The sequence below is a fragment of the Notechis scutatus genome, chromosome 1 (assembly GCF_049901735.1).
Source record: "Notechis scutatus isolate UNSWTSFEM ecotype Mainland chromosome 1, rNotScu1.2, whole genome shotgun sequence".
In the NCBI taxonomy this organism is placed as follows: domain Eukaryota; kingdom Metazoa; phylum Chordata; class Lepidosauria; order Squamata; family Elapidae; genus Notechis; species Notechis scutatus.
The window spans coordinates 226,018,132-226,034,951 of NC_142009.1; the positions used below are offsets into that span (position 1 = coordinate 226,018,132).

The 16,820-nt window shown below is 40.7% G+C and overlaps 1 protein-coding gene across 1 annotated transcript in view; it reads left to right on the plus strand.

Moving 5' to 3' along the window:
- Nucleotides 1–1,724: 1,724 nt before the first annotated feature.
- Nucleotides 1,725–16,820, plus strand: part of ASIC4 (acid sensing ion channel subunit family member 4) — a 299,154-nt gene continuing 284,058 nt past the window's right edge. Inside the window, exon 1 of the mRNA XM_087950423.1 lies at nt 1,725–2,357. Within this exon, the coding sequence (XP_087806549.1) occupies nt 1,725–2,357 (633 nt within the window). The remainder of the gene's footprint in view (nt 2,358–16,820) is intronic.

Below are 16,820 nucleotides of genomic sequence, written 5' to 3' on the forward strand. Positions count from 1 at the left end.
TAGCGGGAGCTTTGGGTGGAGGGGATAACCTCAGTGTGGTTTTGAACGGTGTGTGGGTGTGCAGCTTCTCCTACAAGACAAGTAGTACAAATATCCTTGACAGATTTCCCTTCCACCAGACAGAAGTCCAAGGTGTTCAGGACTTGCTATGCCAACCACTCCCAAATGCCACCCTTCCATTAATCCATTTATCTGGCAAATTAATGAGGAAAAAAACCCCTTACAATGAGTTTTTGCCCTCCCACCCAGTCTTTCCGGTTGCCTTCTGAGGCTTCGAAGAGAATCTTTAGTCTCCACCTGTCCATTTAAGGGTCCTTTCTTTTAAGTCTGGTGAGTGGAACCTTTGGTGTTGGGCTTGGCTATGTGGGTTATGGCTGGCTGTGGACAATGGATCCAGAAGTCCCTTTTTCTTTGCAACTTTCATAGGCGTCTGGGTGATCAGTAGGACTTGAGAAGGTCTGTTCCACTCTGGTTGCAGTGGTGACTTTTTAATATAGTCTCCAAACTTTTGGACTCATGCTGGGGCCCATCCTCCAGGAACTTCTCTCTAGTGGAGTGTGACAGCTTCTTATCTTTCGGGCAGCAGGCTTCTAAGCGAAGGACAGATCATGGGTTGATCTGGGTATGGATGTACTTAAATGGGATTTACTGCCAAAACTGTGGGACTGTAGCTTGCAAAATGCTATGCAGTTTCCTTGAATTGTGGTCTATATGTCAAAATAATCAAGGCTAAACTCATAATCCTAAAAAAAAAAAAACCAAACCCATCCTTAAAAAGTGGTATAAAAATATATCTGGGCTGAGAGCCTATTTGGAATTTGGAAAGCGTGTATAGTGTGGACTCAAAGAATTTGACATGCACAGTTTGTCTGTAAACTGGGAGCCATGATGGGCATAGTTAGAAATGAAGCATCTGAATACTCTGAGGATGCTGTTGATGATTCCTAAAAGCATTTCTGCAAACAATTAGGATGGTATAGTCCAATGCTTTCCTTCCTAGCATACAGTTTCCTATTAAATACTTTCAGAATATTCTTTTCCTTCTTTATTTACATCAGGTGCTACAGAGAGCTTAGGAGACACCAGTGACTGTGCTTGAAGATCCCCAGTGCCTACATATATCATATGACTTCCTTCTGCCCTAAAAGGGATTAAGGTTTCTACTTTGAAGTCAGGAAGGGAAAAATTCCCCCCCAATGAAGGCTTGAATTAGACCGTGCTTCTTCCCTTCCCATTTCAGATGTTTATTGAACCTTCTTGCACTGAAAGACTCAGGCAAAGCAAGTCCTGCTCCTCTGGACAATTCCTCAAATCTGGATATGTTTGTTTTTATTAAGTGCTGGCGGTAATCGATATATCTCGCTAATCAGCAGCCCAAGCTCTGTGGACTGAGATGGACTTAGCCTGTGGTTTTTAAGGAAAGTGTTTGCTCCCCCTCTCTTGGCAGCAGCTCTTCCGGGATCTGGCTGTGCTAATTGCCCAGGATGAGCATGTTTACTGGCTTCAGATTCCCAGGAGGGGCCACAGCAAGGCATGGGGCCAGGCCACTCCCCACCTCTGTGGCTGTTATCCTACTGTGACTCAGCTCCATGGCTAGAGAGAGAGAAAGGCCCTCTGCAAAGTTCAGTAGCCCATGCAAGCTCTGGAGTCTATCAACAGCAAACTGCAAGCCTTAGCAGAGTTTTTTTTATACCTATTCCCTGTTCTTAAGAAAGCATCAAATTATGCCTGGGCCTGGGTCACCAGCAGAGATGCCTAGTTTCTCCACTCCGCCTGAGGAAGATCGAAATATTAAAGATGGTCCTCAAGTGGTACAGCCACTTTCAGTTATGCCATCTGCCCACAACCTGGAAGAGTTTGCTGGTAGCTCAACACTGCATGGCATCAGTCATATTTTCAATCATGGTCGCTGTACAGCTCACAACTTTCTGTGGACAATGGCCTTCCTGGCTTCGCTTGGCTTTCTCTTCTACACCAACACTGATCGAGTGGAATTCTACTTCCAGTATCCACATGCTACCACACTGGAAGAAGAGACGCTCCAAAGCTTGATTTTCCCAGCAGTAACTATCTGCAATGTCAACCTCCTGCGCTTCTCGGAAATCTCTGGCCAAGATCTCCATTGGGCTGGAGAGTTCCTGGGTTTCTTGGACAGTTCTGACAAGATTGTTGCACCTCAAAATGCAGATGCAGAAGTTGTAAGGATCCTGAGGCAGAAGCTGCAGCAAAGCAAAGGGGAAAGAAACTTGCCCTTTGACTTTGGGGAACTCCACGATCGTGCTGGGCACCAGATGGACCAAATGCTGATTAAATGCAAATTTGTCAATGAATCGTGCAATGCCAATGACTTCAAAACGGTGAGTCGGTGTCTGCTGATGGGGATTTTGAACCTTAGGAATGGCCCTCAGGGTTTGTGGGAGGGGTGATATGTTTTTTTCTCTGGGCCATGGATAGTGAGAAGGTGAAGCAAATGTATGAGCTTCTGTGCCTTCTGCCAAAAAGAGATGCCACTCAGAAGAAGTGGCCATTTTAAAATGCCTTAAAAGTCCTACTCAAACTCAGTAGGGGTTGAATAGAGGCTCAAATGGGGGGGGGGGGGCATTAATTCATGGCTTGGGGAATATTTTTCAGGTGTTAAGGTGAGTGAAGGGCCCTTATACCAGCCTCAGAGCATCAGAAAGAATGTGTCGCTTTGACAACTAAGCTCTTGTGAAAGAATCACCCACTGTGGACTTTCCCGGAACAAGCAATATTTCTTGTCTATCATTCTAATTCTTCAGTCTGCCACAAGATGTGCTTGCTTGTTTCAAGTGCCAGATCACCTTTTGGGCTCAACCATAATTGCTGGGTAATTATGACTCTTTAAGAAAATGTAAGTGCTTTGGCATCCCTCTAATTATAGAGCTAATCACAGAGAATATATCATTCCATCCGTCTCGCTCCCCAATATGATATGAGAATTATTGCTTAGGTTTTCAGACTAGGGGTTCATGGCTTTCTGCTTCTTACATTTTGTGTTGCTGATCTGCTTACACTCATATAGAACTTGTGTTAGTTTCAGTCATTTCTCCATACAACAATATTGGATGATATATTCCTTTTCTGGATAGCAATTAAGGTTGGGGCCGGGGAAACAACCCAGCTTGGTTCTAGTTTTGATTTGTTTTCAACAATGATGACATATTGTGTTCTGATTGGATAGTTGGGATATAACTGAGATATGTTGCTTATACTGCTGGCAGAGTACCAGATGCAGGTGCAGAACAATTTAGTTTAAACCATCATCATCATCATCATATGGGCTGGTTATTTTCTGCATATAAAGTGAAGCCAGTTCTTCTGCCTGAGGAAATAAATCTGCGATGGTCTCCTTCTCTTGCCCATTTTCCTGCCAAAGTGCACCTTTCCTTACTGTAGGTTCTAGAGACAGAAAGACTACCTCTGTTTCTTGGAGCAAATGCCAGATTTTGCCTCTTCTTGCTGTTTAACTTATCCCTTCCAACCTGGATTAGATGCCTGTCCTACAAATGAAGGGGAATTAAATGCCTAAAGAAGGGAGGGGAGAAGAATATGACCTACCCCAGCATGATGCTGTATGTGCTATAGATCAGCCATTCTATTATCTCTGCTTGCAAAGCTTCAGATACAATTAACACTGTTAAGCTTTACTAGATTCCTGCTGATCAGCACACCAGGTCAGTTCAATGCCACACATATGGATTGTGATGTCTCTACCTCAATAATTTCTTCATGTGCCCCTTCATTTTGGCACAACATATTTGAGAATACTTGATTTATTGTGGTAAAAAAGAAAGTCCATTTTTAAAAGTGGTATTAAGACCATTTCAGCTATAAAAAATAATACATACTAAGAAAAATGTAAAAATTAAAACAGAAAAAGGAGGGAAAGAAAGAAAAAAAAATATAAGAAAAGAAATATATAAAGAAGAAACTTTCCCCTTCATCAAGATAAGTACCAACAATTTCAGTGGCATAATCCCTTCTCTAACACTTCAGCCAAAAGTCTCTTCTTTCCATATCTCATCTCTTATCTATAAACAAATTACAAAGCTTCATGATTTAATCTTAATCAGTGAAAGTCCATTAAGAATTACCAGAAGTAACAGCAAATGCAGTATATTTTAATCTTAACCAAATAAACCAGTTTTATAATTCTTTCCTTTCCTTTTAATACAGTAACATAACATTTTCTATAAAACCACAGCAAAAAGTGTCTTCTTCCCATGTCTTCACTCTTATCTATAAACAAATCTTTAAATCATTTGAACTTATTAAAAAAAATCCACTAAAAGCCACCAGAAATAGCAACATATTAAAAATCTTAATCTTTAATCCTTTCAAATAGTGTCCAGCAGGTTAATTTCGAATAATTTTTTTCCTTCATCTTTTCTCAGAAATTGCTTTGCAAGTTTAATAGATACTAGAAATAACAACATCTATATTTTCAGGGGGAAAAATCTCTTCTTCCTATATCTTACGTGTAATCAAATCTTTAACACAACATCATTCAGTCCTGGATAAGAAAAACATATTAAGAACTACTAGAAATGACATCATATATTTGTTAACCTTGATTGAATAAGCCAACTTTATATTCCTTCTTTTTTACTTTTAAATTTTTGATGTTTATTCCTTTTAAATAATGTCACAAAAGCAGATTTCTTTTCATTTTCTCTTTGTCTTTTTTTCAGGAACTTTCATGAGTATGACATATCACTTTTATAAGTCCAAGATAAGAAAGTTTGTCACTTATGATGGACCTATCCAATTCCAATGGTTATCTTCCCCACCCCGCACCCCCAGCAGATACATGGTCATACTTCAGATGCTCAGCAACCAGGTCACATTGATGATACTGTTTGCAGTATCCCACAGCCATGTGACATTTTATGACACTTTTGCCAAAAACTGACATTTGTTTTCTACAGTACAGAAACAGTTTCTAGTGAACCATGGATTCAGTTCATAACGATCACTGCAAAAAAGGATCATAAAATCAGATTGGTGTTTTGCTGTTTATTTCAGAATAAAAAATAATTTAAATTTCTTAAATTTAAATTTCTCTCACTAAAGATTGAAGGAGGGTTAACTGGTGTGATGAATCTTGTTGTTCTAAAAGTTATCAATGTCAAAAAAGCAGCTAGCAAGCCATTCCAGAAGTGGTTTTAAGAATAGAATTGGGCAAACCCAGTACCTGTTTGATATTCCAAACTGCAACAGCTTTAAAACCCACCACAGCTTTTTAAAGCTTTAAAGCTTTCCCTCAGCTTTAAAACCCACCAGAGACTGCTGTTTTATGTTCTCCTTGGGGGGGGAAGAACATCTGTATGGAGCAACTATGGGTTATTCCATGACTTCCCCTTTACAGGGGGAATCTGTTATCCCAGATTCTGACCAGTTGCATGTACAGTCATTTTCTGCTATGTTATTTAAGTACCTTATTTCAGTTCCACTGAACTTTTATGTTTTTCCAGATACATATATCTATTTCTGATTCCCATATAACAAAGTGGGCAGAATAACCATCTCCTATGCAGTCATTTTCATTTCTCTTGACAAGCATTCATTCTTTGCAATATATCACATACTGACCATTGCCTTTCTGCAGCATTTGTGTACCATTTCTGTATCCATTTCCCCATCTTTAGTAAACATTCTGTCACAACACACAAATTCAAAAACCTGTTTAAAATCTTTGACATTTATATATAACCTGCAATTATTCAACCCAATTTTCTCTGTCAAATGTAACTCCTTGATCTTTGATACATTAATTTTCAAAACTACAATTCTGAGAATTTTCAGAACTACAATTCTGACAATATATGTAACATGTCCAGCAAATCTTTTGGGTTCTCAACCAACACTATGGTGTTGCCAGCATACAAAAGTACTTTATCATCCTCAGATATCAGCATTCCATATATATTCATCTGTAAATGTCACCACATTACAAAAAGATGTTAGGACTTTGGGAAAAGTGTAAAGAAGACCACTTAAGATGATGGCCTGGAGACAAAAACGTGTGAAGAACAGCTGCAGGAATTGGGTATGGCCAGTCTAGAGAAAAGAAGGTCTAGGGGTGACATGATTGCAGTACTCCAGTACTTGAAGTGCTGCCATGAAGAAGAGGGGGTCAACTTATTTTCCAAAGCATCAGTAAGCAAGACAAAAAACAATGGATGGGAACAAATCAAGGAGAGAAGCAACTTGGAATTAAGGAGAAACTTCCTAACAGTGAAGACAATTAACCAGTAGAATGGCTTGCCTTGAGAAATTGTAGGTGCTTTGTCACTGGAGTTTTTAAGGAAAGACGGGCCAACCATCTATCTGAAACCACCTTCTACTTCCCAAATTTTGCTCAGTACCACTTTGCTTGTATGTTTCCATAAGAATTTAGACAAATATCTTCCCAGCCAAACTTAACAAATTAATATCTTTGTATTTGCACTGATATTTGCTACTGTTCCGTTTGTATAGGGAAATAATAATGATCTAGCATAGATACATTCTTTACACATATTTTAAACAAGTTGCACAATTCCATGAGCAAAGCATAGTCATACTGCTTGTGTATTGTATTGTATTATATTATTAACACTTTTCAGTTATATGTTCTATGCTGGCAGTTATAATTTTCAACGTTCTCCAGGATTTATTGTGTCTTTTTCATGAGATTTTTTGAACTAATGTTTCTAATATTCATTTTCATTCTTAGTTGATCACTAGCATCCCCAAACAACTCACTAAAACACTTTTCCCAGAGTTTCCTCATTTTAGTTTCATCCCAATTTTTTTTACCGCTTTAATTTAAAATCCCATTCACTGTGCTAAAGGTTCCTTGTTTAGCTTCATATACCCATTTCCAAAACAATTTTTAAAATTTACATCAAAATTATTCTATATTATTCTGTCATTTAAAATCCTAACCATTGAGTTGCAACTCTTTCTCTTATACAATGCCTTTCTCAGATTATGTTTTACAGAAATCACTCTTACGCGTATCCCCCGCCCCCATCCACAATCATGTTCACTTCATAATTCCACCAAATATAGGCATGAATGGGGGAGGGAGGAATTTGCAAGATGCCAGGTGTGGTACCACAGATGCGAATATATGTGGCACATTATCTGTTGTTTATAGTTTTATATGTTTTAATGCATAGAATCCCAGCCTGTTATACCTCCACATCCCCAAGAATGGAATTTCAGGGGGTGAGATAAAGAATGGCTTGTGTCCCTTAGTGTGAGTCAGGACCCAGAATTACTATGTGGGGTGCAAAGAAATATTTTCTATGAGTGTAGTGCATGGCGTAGAAAAGGTTGGGAGTTACTCTTCTAATATATCAGTATCAATGAACAATATTCCATTTGTGGAAAAGGAAGGGAAAGCTAGAAAAATCTGTTTCTATCAACTTCGTATCTTTCATGAATACATGCTACAAACCAACTATAACGCTGAAAGTGAAAAAGAAATAGAAAGTCAGTGTTACACTTTTAGATAGTTTTTAATAATGAAAAAAAAAAGAGTTTGCTGATGGCATATGGAACTCAGTAGTTCCACATCTGTGCAAGAACACAAGTTGCTTTTGAGCAAGCAATTTAACTTCCATTAGATTCTAATGGGTTTAGTTTAGTTTCCCCCTTTTGCGAGAACCAGTGAATACATTGTTCTACTTTTAGTTTTTTATCTATCTTAAGTGGCCATTGTAGGATTAAAATAGAATATTGCATGATTTTTCATGCTTTGTCAGGAAAAAAAACAATCTGAATTTTTGGGGCTTGGGAGGGGGGAGAAATTCCTTTATTTCTATCTGTGGTAAAAAGAGAAAGTGGGGAAAATATTGCACAGCAATATTCTACAGCTTTTAAAACAAATTTTCATTTTAAAGAGGTGAAAGTTATACTGTTCCTGAGTAGAGCATAAACAAGCTTGTAGCTAGGAGTAATGTACATTTCATACAATTTTTGAAAATACCATAAAAACATTGGGTAGGGAAGAGAAAACATACTGTGTGAGAATTCCATTTGTTGCATATATACATATCCATCACCAATTCCTTCTCAAAGTAAGCAATGTTGTGTAAAGTACAGAAACACAGTAAGAAGTAGTAAGCAAATACATTGGAGATAAGAGAAAATGCAAGGAAATATTACTAAATGAATGAATGTACAGCAAGACCATTGACCTTTCTACCCATGCAAACTCTTCTTTCATGTTCATTTATAGAATCATACACAACTTTTCATTCATTAAAGTTTTCATCTCTTTGTTTTTTAGGGTGTCTTTCATTCCCTTTACCATTTACTCATCTTACTCTCCAAGACACAGTCTTCCATATGTCATGGTTGTCACCAGAAGAGCTCAGAAGTGTGACCTCCACTGTTTATCATGACTTTGGTCAATCATAGCTTTCCAAATAATGCTTTCGGTAATAAACAGAAGGAGCAGTTGAGGTTACCAGCCTTAACCCTGTTGAATACATCCACTTCGCCACAGCCAACTCACCATGGCCAGCTCACTGTGGAACAACTTGGTATGGGACAGGAGTTACACTAATATTAAAGAAATAGTTGAATAGAATTATTGAAGGAAGGATGCCAAAGGAGGGACAAAATAAAATATGAATGATAAACATTTAAATATTTTTTTAATTATTTGAAATAATTAAATTGAATTGTTGAATTGTCCTGCAATGAGTTGTCCCTGGCCAGTTGACCATGGCCAGTTGTCCTGTGGTGAGTTGGCCATGGCGAGTTGGCTGCAACAAGTTGAACATGGCAAGTAGACTATGGTGAGTTGCCCTTGGCTGCGGTGAATTGTCCCATTCCATCCCCTGCAAGTGATAAGAAGAATGAGATTTAGTTTGGCTAGGATGTCACAAATGCCACCAAAGCCCAACTTTACTCCAAACATGCTCATGCCATTCTACGCAAGCAAAGATCTTATTTAGAGACTGTCTTGCAAGTCAGAATATCGTGATCCACATCCTATCAATTCAGAAGGATAGGAAGTAGTTTCACACATACTCACAATACCACAGTAGCAAGATAAAATGCTAAGATAGATAATGGCCTTCAACAGCTATCAAACTTAATCACTAATACAAATACACTTCCCTGAGGACAACAACAGCTAGTAGTAAAAGACAATCTAATATTGGGGGATGGGGGAGAGTGGCTGAAGTTCTGCAGATTATTTATAAAGCAAAAAGAATAGAACTCTCCTGGGAAAATTCTAAAAGGAAGTAGGATTCATAAATGCATAGATGAAAAGAGATGTGAAGAATAACCTTATCTGGGGCATTGTGCTAAGGCAAGTCACTCTGTATTTAAAACGAGAAATGTTTGTCCTTTTAACTCAAGAACAACAAATCAATATACAACAGTAAAATCCAATGAATATGATAAATCCTCCTTTGGCACTTTCCCCCCAGCACCTTGAGACTTGTCCTGAGTTCATCTTAAGGTCAAGATATCATGTAATATTACATATCAGTGGATTTTCCCCCCTTGGCTCATGATACCAGTGTTGGTTGAAGTGACCTTGGATGGGTGATCACTTTCTGTGTCTATATTTCAACTTTTAAGCATTACATCCCAGTTCTCTTTTTTAGTGAACAACAAAATTCAGTACTTTAATTTGCACAAAATGCCAACAGGGTTATCAGGGACACTTCCATATACAGACTTTCCATTCCCCAATTCTCCACTAACTAGCTTGATCTTTACTGATCATTAAAGGGCAGATGACAGGTAGGAAAAAACCACAAGCCAATCAGTGTTCAGATAATCAATAGGGCAAAAAAAAAATTGATTAGTGCCCCTTACATATACAAAACCTCTGTAGATCTGGAGCAACAAAATTTACTCACCTCCATATCACACAAATAAAATAAATGACTGATATGCATTCCAGCTTGTTTCTCTTCATGCTTCCAGAACATATTGCATGCATTAGTCTAGTCTTTTGCAAAAACATTTGAATAGTAGTTGCAGGCTGCTAAGCTGTTACTTTACTAATGCATTTGAATATCTCTTACATGTAGTCCTCGAATTATGACTGTAATCGAACCTGCAATTTCAGTTGTAAGTCACAATGGTTGAAAAGCAGGTCATCATTTGACCAAGCCCAAATTTTCAACCTTTTTTGTGCTGATTGTTAAGCAAATTTGGCCATCATAAAGCAAACACAACAATCATTAAACAAACCCTTTGTTTGTGTGAGGAATCCAGAAGTTTCCAGGAAAAAAAGGTCACAAATTGTGATCACATGACTACAGGACTGTCATGCCCCTGTTGGAATCTGATTCCGAGGGGGAGGTTGAGCAGTTGACAGGGAGTGGGAGTGTGACTCCAGTGGTTGTGGAAGAAACTGGGGAAGGGCACAGTCCAGCTGGGCATTCAGGAGAAGACCCAGAGCCACCTCCTCTTCATCCTAGGGCACACAGGGAGGAATGGAGAAGGGAGCAAATGAGTTACAGAGGTTATGGTGGAGAAAAGGGCCCTGATTCCCTTCATTAGCTGCAGCTGGGAAAACAGGATTTAAAAAGGGCGTTTACGCACAGCACCTTGCTGGAAGCAAAGCATGAATTATTTTGGTTTGTCAAGTCTTATCTGGTTCTGGCGTCCTCCCAACTGTGTGTGTTTTGTTATCTTTTGAAGTCTTCAATTCCTTATCCTGCCCTGTCTAGTTAATTGTTGCAGCGTGGTTTGTGTTGTTTTTTTATTTATAATTTATATGTACTTTGGGTTTAGTTTTTTCTCCAGCCAAGGATAACTGGACATTGGGGGCCAAGTTGGAGGGATTAAAGGGACTTTACCTATTTTTGTGACTCTGTTGCTTTTGAGCCATGCCCCGGGTCATCACAGATACTGTAAAATCTCCAGTCAGAGGTGGTATTTGCTGATTCTCCAAACTCCAAAATTTCCGCTACCGGTTCTCCAGAATTGGTCAGAACCTGCTGGATACCAGCTCTGGTCACATGCCTGGTGCAGGAGGTGGACGTCAGAACTTCAAATACAGGTCATAGGTTTTTCAGGGTTCATCATCACTTTCCATGGTTGTAAGTCGAGAACCATCAGAACCTGTACTAGGTGTGATAGCAGCAAGATGGCATGCTGGCAGATGCACAACCAGCAAGTTTTCCCAATAGTTCTAATCACAGTTTCATGTGGCTGCAGAAATGGCTGCATTGAGGAGAGCATGACATATATTCAAAACAAATGCCCAGACTTAAGTAACAGGAAGAGGATACTGAAAGTTGCCTCTAGACAGTGGGAGGGAGGAAATATGGAGTAAAAGAAATATCATCATTGTTTCATTCCACACAAAAGGGAAACAACAGAAAATACTATCTTCCACTATCCATAAAGCTGTTGCTTGTATACTCACCTTCCATCCCCGTGGTGCTTTGCATCCTGGCCTCTTCCTTGCAGAAAAGAAGGTAGAATCAGAGGCCATATCCCCATTTGACCAGGAGTGGGATTCAACCAGTGTTACTACTGGTTCAGTGACTACGTTTTGCGTGTAAAAAAAACCTTAAGCTGTGCTGCCCAGATAGCTGAAAAGCCCTGCGTGCAGGTGCACAGTGTTTGAAAAGCCTCTTTTTTCCTGCTTTTTCAACCTCAGCTGTGCTGTGCAATGCAGCTGAGGTTGAAAAAGCAGGAAATAAAGGACAGGTAAGAGCCTGGGCGGGCAGGTGGGCCAAACAGCAGCAAACACAGAACCGGTTTGGTGTCTGCTGCTCTTCAGAGCTACCAGTTCTATAGAGCCGGGCAGAACTGGTAGCATCCCAGCCCTGCATTTGACCCTAATCATGACTGAAGCATGCTCTTTCAACACCCATTTTCTCTTTTATCCCATGACGTTACCTCCATCTCGTCCCCAACTCGTGTGCGAAACTATCTTAAATCATCAAATTATATTCATACAGGTAGTTCTCAACCACAAGTGAGACGGAAATTTATGTTGCTAAGTGAGAAATTTGTGAAGTGAGTTTTGCTCCATTTTATGATTTTTCTCATCATGTTTGTTAAGTGAATCACTGCAATTCTTCAATTAGGAACATGGTTATTAAGTGAATCCAGTTTCTCCATGGACTTTCCTTGTCAGAAGGTTGCAAAAGTTGATCATGCGACTCTGGGACACTGCAACCATCAATAAAGGTGAGTTAGTTGTCAATCATCTGAATGTAAATCACGTGTAAGTGTGAAAAATGGTCATGTCACTTTTTTCATTGCCGCTGTAACTTTGAATGGTCATTAAATGAACTACTGTAAGTCAAGGACTACCTGTATTAAATTCAATATTCCAGCCACCACCACCACCATCTTATTCTGACATAGTCTAAAGTACATAAGCATCTGTTCTGCTTTGTTCTCCATCACTGCCCCAGGAAACCAATTGTGGGTTTTCAAACCAATGAGGGCATGCATGTCATGGAAATCAGGAAATTCAGCCAGTTGAAATAAGTATAAAGATTTATTGTGGGACGTGGGGACTCATGACTTATGATACATTTGACCCCTCCCTCCGGCTCAGTCTGGTCATCTCCTACAATGCATCCCCCTTCCCCTCCAATCCTTGATCATCTTCCTCTGTTACCCTTCTGCTCCTCTCTCCCCAAATAGCTGGACGGAGCTTGGAATATGAAATGTCAAGAAATTTCAAAGTAATCTTATGGAAAATTAATGATGCTCTGTTTGACTCTGATGGAGTCTTTACATTACTATTTAAATGTAAACAACAAGTTGGAGTACAGGCCATCACCATGTCAATGTCAACTAGATTAATACAACAATGCTAGCCGGCTTCAGCCAGCTGTAATTCTAGCAGTATACACAAGGTTGAAATAACAGTGAAATGACTAGGATAAATCCTAAATAAAATTGCTTTCATTCCCTTATGGCTGCTGGTGATTCAGGTTTCTTTAAGATATCTTTGTGCTTGTTTTCCTGCCACCCTCATATAGAAAAAAAACCCTTTACTTCTTTTAAAAAATTCCTGTTGTAGAATTCTGATGGTGACATGCTGGGATCTCCCTTCCCTTCCTAGATTTGGGGTTTCCTAATGCTGAGGATAAAGTCAACTGCCAGGAAGCTAATTGTGGAGCAGTGCAAAGACCCAATGGGGAAATGTCCTAGGTTACTATTTTCTCAAAATAGTTTGGGCCATCACTAACTAACCCAATGAGTGCATGCAAAATATAAATTGTCTAGCCAATGAGTTTATAAGTTCTTGTCTGTCAGAGGCCACAGATGTAGTTTTCTCTCTGTTCTTTTAGTACTTCGTTTGGGGCCGATCATGCTTAAAGGCAGGGGTGAGATTCTACCAGTTCAGACCAGTTCTATAGAACCGATTGTTATGATTCTACACAGTTCTGAAAACGGATAAATCGTGTCTCTGACTAGCCCCACCTCTCCCCTCCCCACCCAGTCAGTCCTTATCGTGCATGCGCAACAACAACAGCATGTATGCCCGACATCCTTGATTGCGTTCTTCCCCGCCCAGTCACTCCTTAAAAATATTTCTTTTTTTCTCTCCTTCCTGACGATCAGCTGTTCCTATGATCAGCTGTGCTGGGATTCCCCTTGCTGTCTTACTGCTTTGCCCAGGAGGCTTCCCTTAGGCCCAGAAAGGCAAAAAAAATGGAGGGGGAAGCGCAGCACCCCCCCCCCGTGCTCCATTTTTTGCCTTCCTGGGCTTCAGGGAAGCCTTCTAGGAGCAAAAACATCCCCCAGGAGGCTCCCCTGAAGCCCAGGAGTCTCAAAAATGGAGCGCAGGGGGGTGTTGCGTGTCCCCCCGGCTCCATTTTTTTCCCCTTCCTGAGCCCAAGGGAAGCCTTCTGAGAGCAAAAATGCCTCCCCAGGAGGCTTCCCTGAGGCCCAGAAGGCCCAAAAAATGTGGGAGGGGTGCTGCAAAAAGAATGTCCATCCAGTCACATGGCCACACCCACCTAGCCACGCCCACAGAACCAGTTGTTAAAAAATTTGAATCCCACCTGTGTTTAAATGGAATAACACTTTGATGTCCCTTTGAACACTTCAGAAATGCCAGGGGAACCCTCAGGGCCTGAAACCAACACCTGGCTTTAGTTGAGTCATGTGTGTGTGTGTGTGTGTGTGTGTGTGTGTGTGTGTGTGCACGCACACACATATGTGTGCACTTTATGTATGGGATCAACCAAAGAAGGGCTGAAATCTCTACTATGACTACCCTGCAGAGAAAGAGAGCTTGTTCGGAAATGAAGGGAAACACACATTTAATTCAACTGTATAGGTTTTTTTAACTGCACCAATTTATCATTCCTCATTCAGCTGCATTGCCCCCCATTGCCCAAACTGGCACCAAACACTGTTGCTAGAATTATGGCTTTTTAAAGCTGGGCTTGAAGAGATATCGGAAATGATGTTTCGAGTGCCTTCCCCCATGATCCTCTGAAGTGAGGATGCTAGTGGTGAACCTTATTTACTTATTTAGCAAATTTATATAGGTGCCCATTTCACAACCAGTGACTCTGGGCAGTGTACAGCACAGCTAAAAAAAAACTGTTATTGAATACATAAACAATTATTATAATAATTAAAAACATTAAAATATTAAAATAAAAGGAATTTTAAAATGAATGTCTCTTTCAGCAAAGAGCAGCAACAGAACTGAAGTACTTTTATTCTGTTCTTTGTTGGAGGCAAATTGGCAAGAATTGGAAGATTAAGCTGAGCCTTTGGCTAGTCCAAAATCTCAGATCTAGTAATCTAGTCCAAAATCTCAGATCCTGCTTTTAAGAATATGTCCAGCTGGGTCTTTTTTTTCTATCACACCACAGAGAGACAAGAAAAACTGCCTCTTCTGGAGCATTCCATTCTGGGCCAGTTATAGACTGAGCCACTTACAGTCTCTCTCTGTCTCTCTGTCTTTCTGTCTGCCTGTCTGTCTGTCTGTGTCTCTGTCTCTCCCTCCCTCCCTCCCTCTACCTCTCTCTCCCCCTTCCTCCCTCCCTCTCTCTGTGTATAATATTTATTTATTTATTTCATTTGTGTGCTGCCCATCTAGTTTAGAGGCAATTCTGGGTAGATTCCTGTACATATATGGACTAGCTATCCCTCTCAGTGCTAAAGGATCAAAGCTGTCTTCATTTAGAGCGGTAATGGCAAAACATGTGTCAAATGTGACATACCACAATGTTTTGGGTGAATGCCAGAATTCACCAACATCCAAGGATAGCTATTCTCAATAGCACATCCCATTCTCATTCAGTTTTTGGAAGCTACAGAGACCATGTGAGAATGGGGTGTGTTCTCACACAGCCTCTGAACCCCCTGGAAGTCACAAGAGAGGGCCATGCTCTCACATAGCCTCTGGACCCTCGAAAATGAATTTGTTTTACCTCATATTTTGTTTTTGTATTTATTTGTTTTTTATGTAGTAGGAACAGCATAAATGATTGAACTGTATTTTTTTTAGAATTGTTTCTCTTTTGTTTGGGGTGCTGGGGATGAGGGAAGGGTGATATGCCAGCACGGTCAAGTTAGGCATTTTCTGAGTGTTTGACACGCCAAGACCGAAAGGCTGTCCACGACAGACTTAGAGTGTACCAATTATGGGGACTGAGTCACAGGTCCTTGAGATCCTTTTGAAGGGCTTTTCTCCATGTCATGTGACTCCATGCTGGGAGTGGAGACAATGGCCTTACATACAAGCTGAAGCTGGAAGCCCTTATGGCTGGAGGGTGCAACATGCTCAGTGGCTTGGAGCTCTGTACAGGAAGGGCCTTAATTCAGTGTGACAGCTCCACTCATTGCGATAATGAGAACAAGTGAGGCTGCTGAGCGGCACCGCACGCAGGTGCCAGCCGACCAGCGTTCATCACTTTTGAGGATTACAGTGACAAGCAAAGCCTGGTGTGAGGTGTGTATGTGTACGAAAGAGAGGTTAGCAGCAGGGAGAGGTTTCTCCCTGGCAATCGGAGCCAAAGGCAGCAGCAGTCAAATACTGTGGTTCTTGAACCAGAATGCTTGGGGTAGCACCAGCGGCCAAAATACAACTAGAGGGATTCTGGTAAATTTACCTCCTGGATCTGCTTCCACTGGCACCATGAAAAGAGGAAATGTGCCATCTGACCCAACACATGGTGTACTTGAGGCTGCCACTTTAGCCCTGACCCGGGCTCACTTGAGCATGTCCCAAACCTGTTGATGCCCCAGCCAAAGCTAGCCATGCATGTGAGCGCCACCTGCTTCTTCACAGCATTTATTTAGACACGTTTTCTGGACGGAGGTGCAAGCATATTTGCCAGCATGGTGAAGTAACTGCCAAATCCGAAAGAAAAGGGCACGGCTAGCCTTATACTGCCAAGTCTACCCCTACAGGGGTACATCGTACCAGGGAGAAGCACAAAAGCATTCTTCTGAATTTCCCAGGCCTGAAGGAATAATATACAGCTGTAGATTCTGCTGCCAAGAGAGAGGTTAGCAACCAGAGGTATTTAAAGTCATTTTTCTTCTCTGACACTTCTCTGCAACCCTTGTCCACGCTGGCTTCTAAGAGCTTCTGAGAGCAGTGGCCAGGATGGGTTGAAGGAGTCCAAGTTTGCAGTATGTCATCATTGAGAAGGAATTCCCCCTGCCTCTCCTTCTTCCGAATGCCCCGAGTCAATGAGGCGAGGTTTATGAGCCATAAAGCTAGTGATCAATGGATGCTGGTGGGAATTTTTCCAGTGAATAAAGCTGGTAAATGGGAGGAGGAGGAGGGCTGAGGAAGGGGGAAAGGAAACTGAAAGACATAGGATACAGGACTG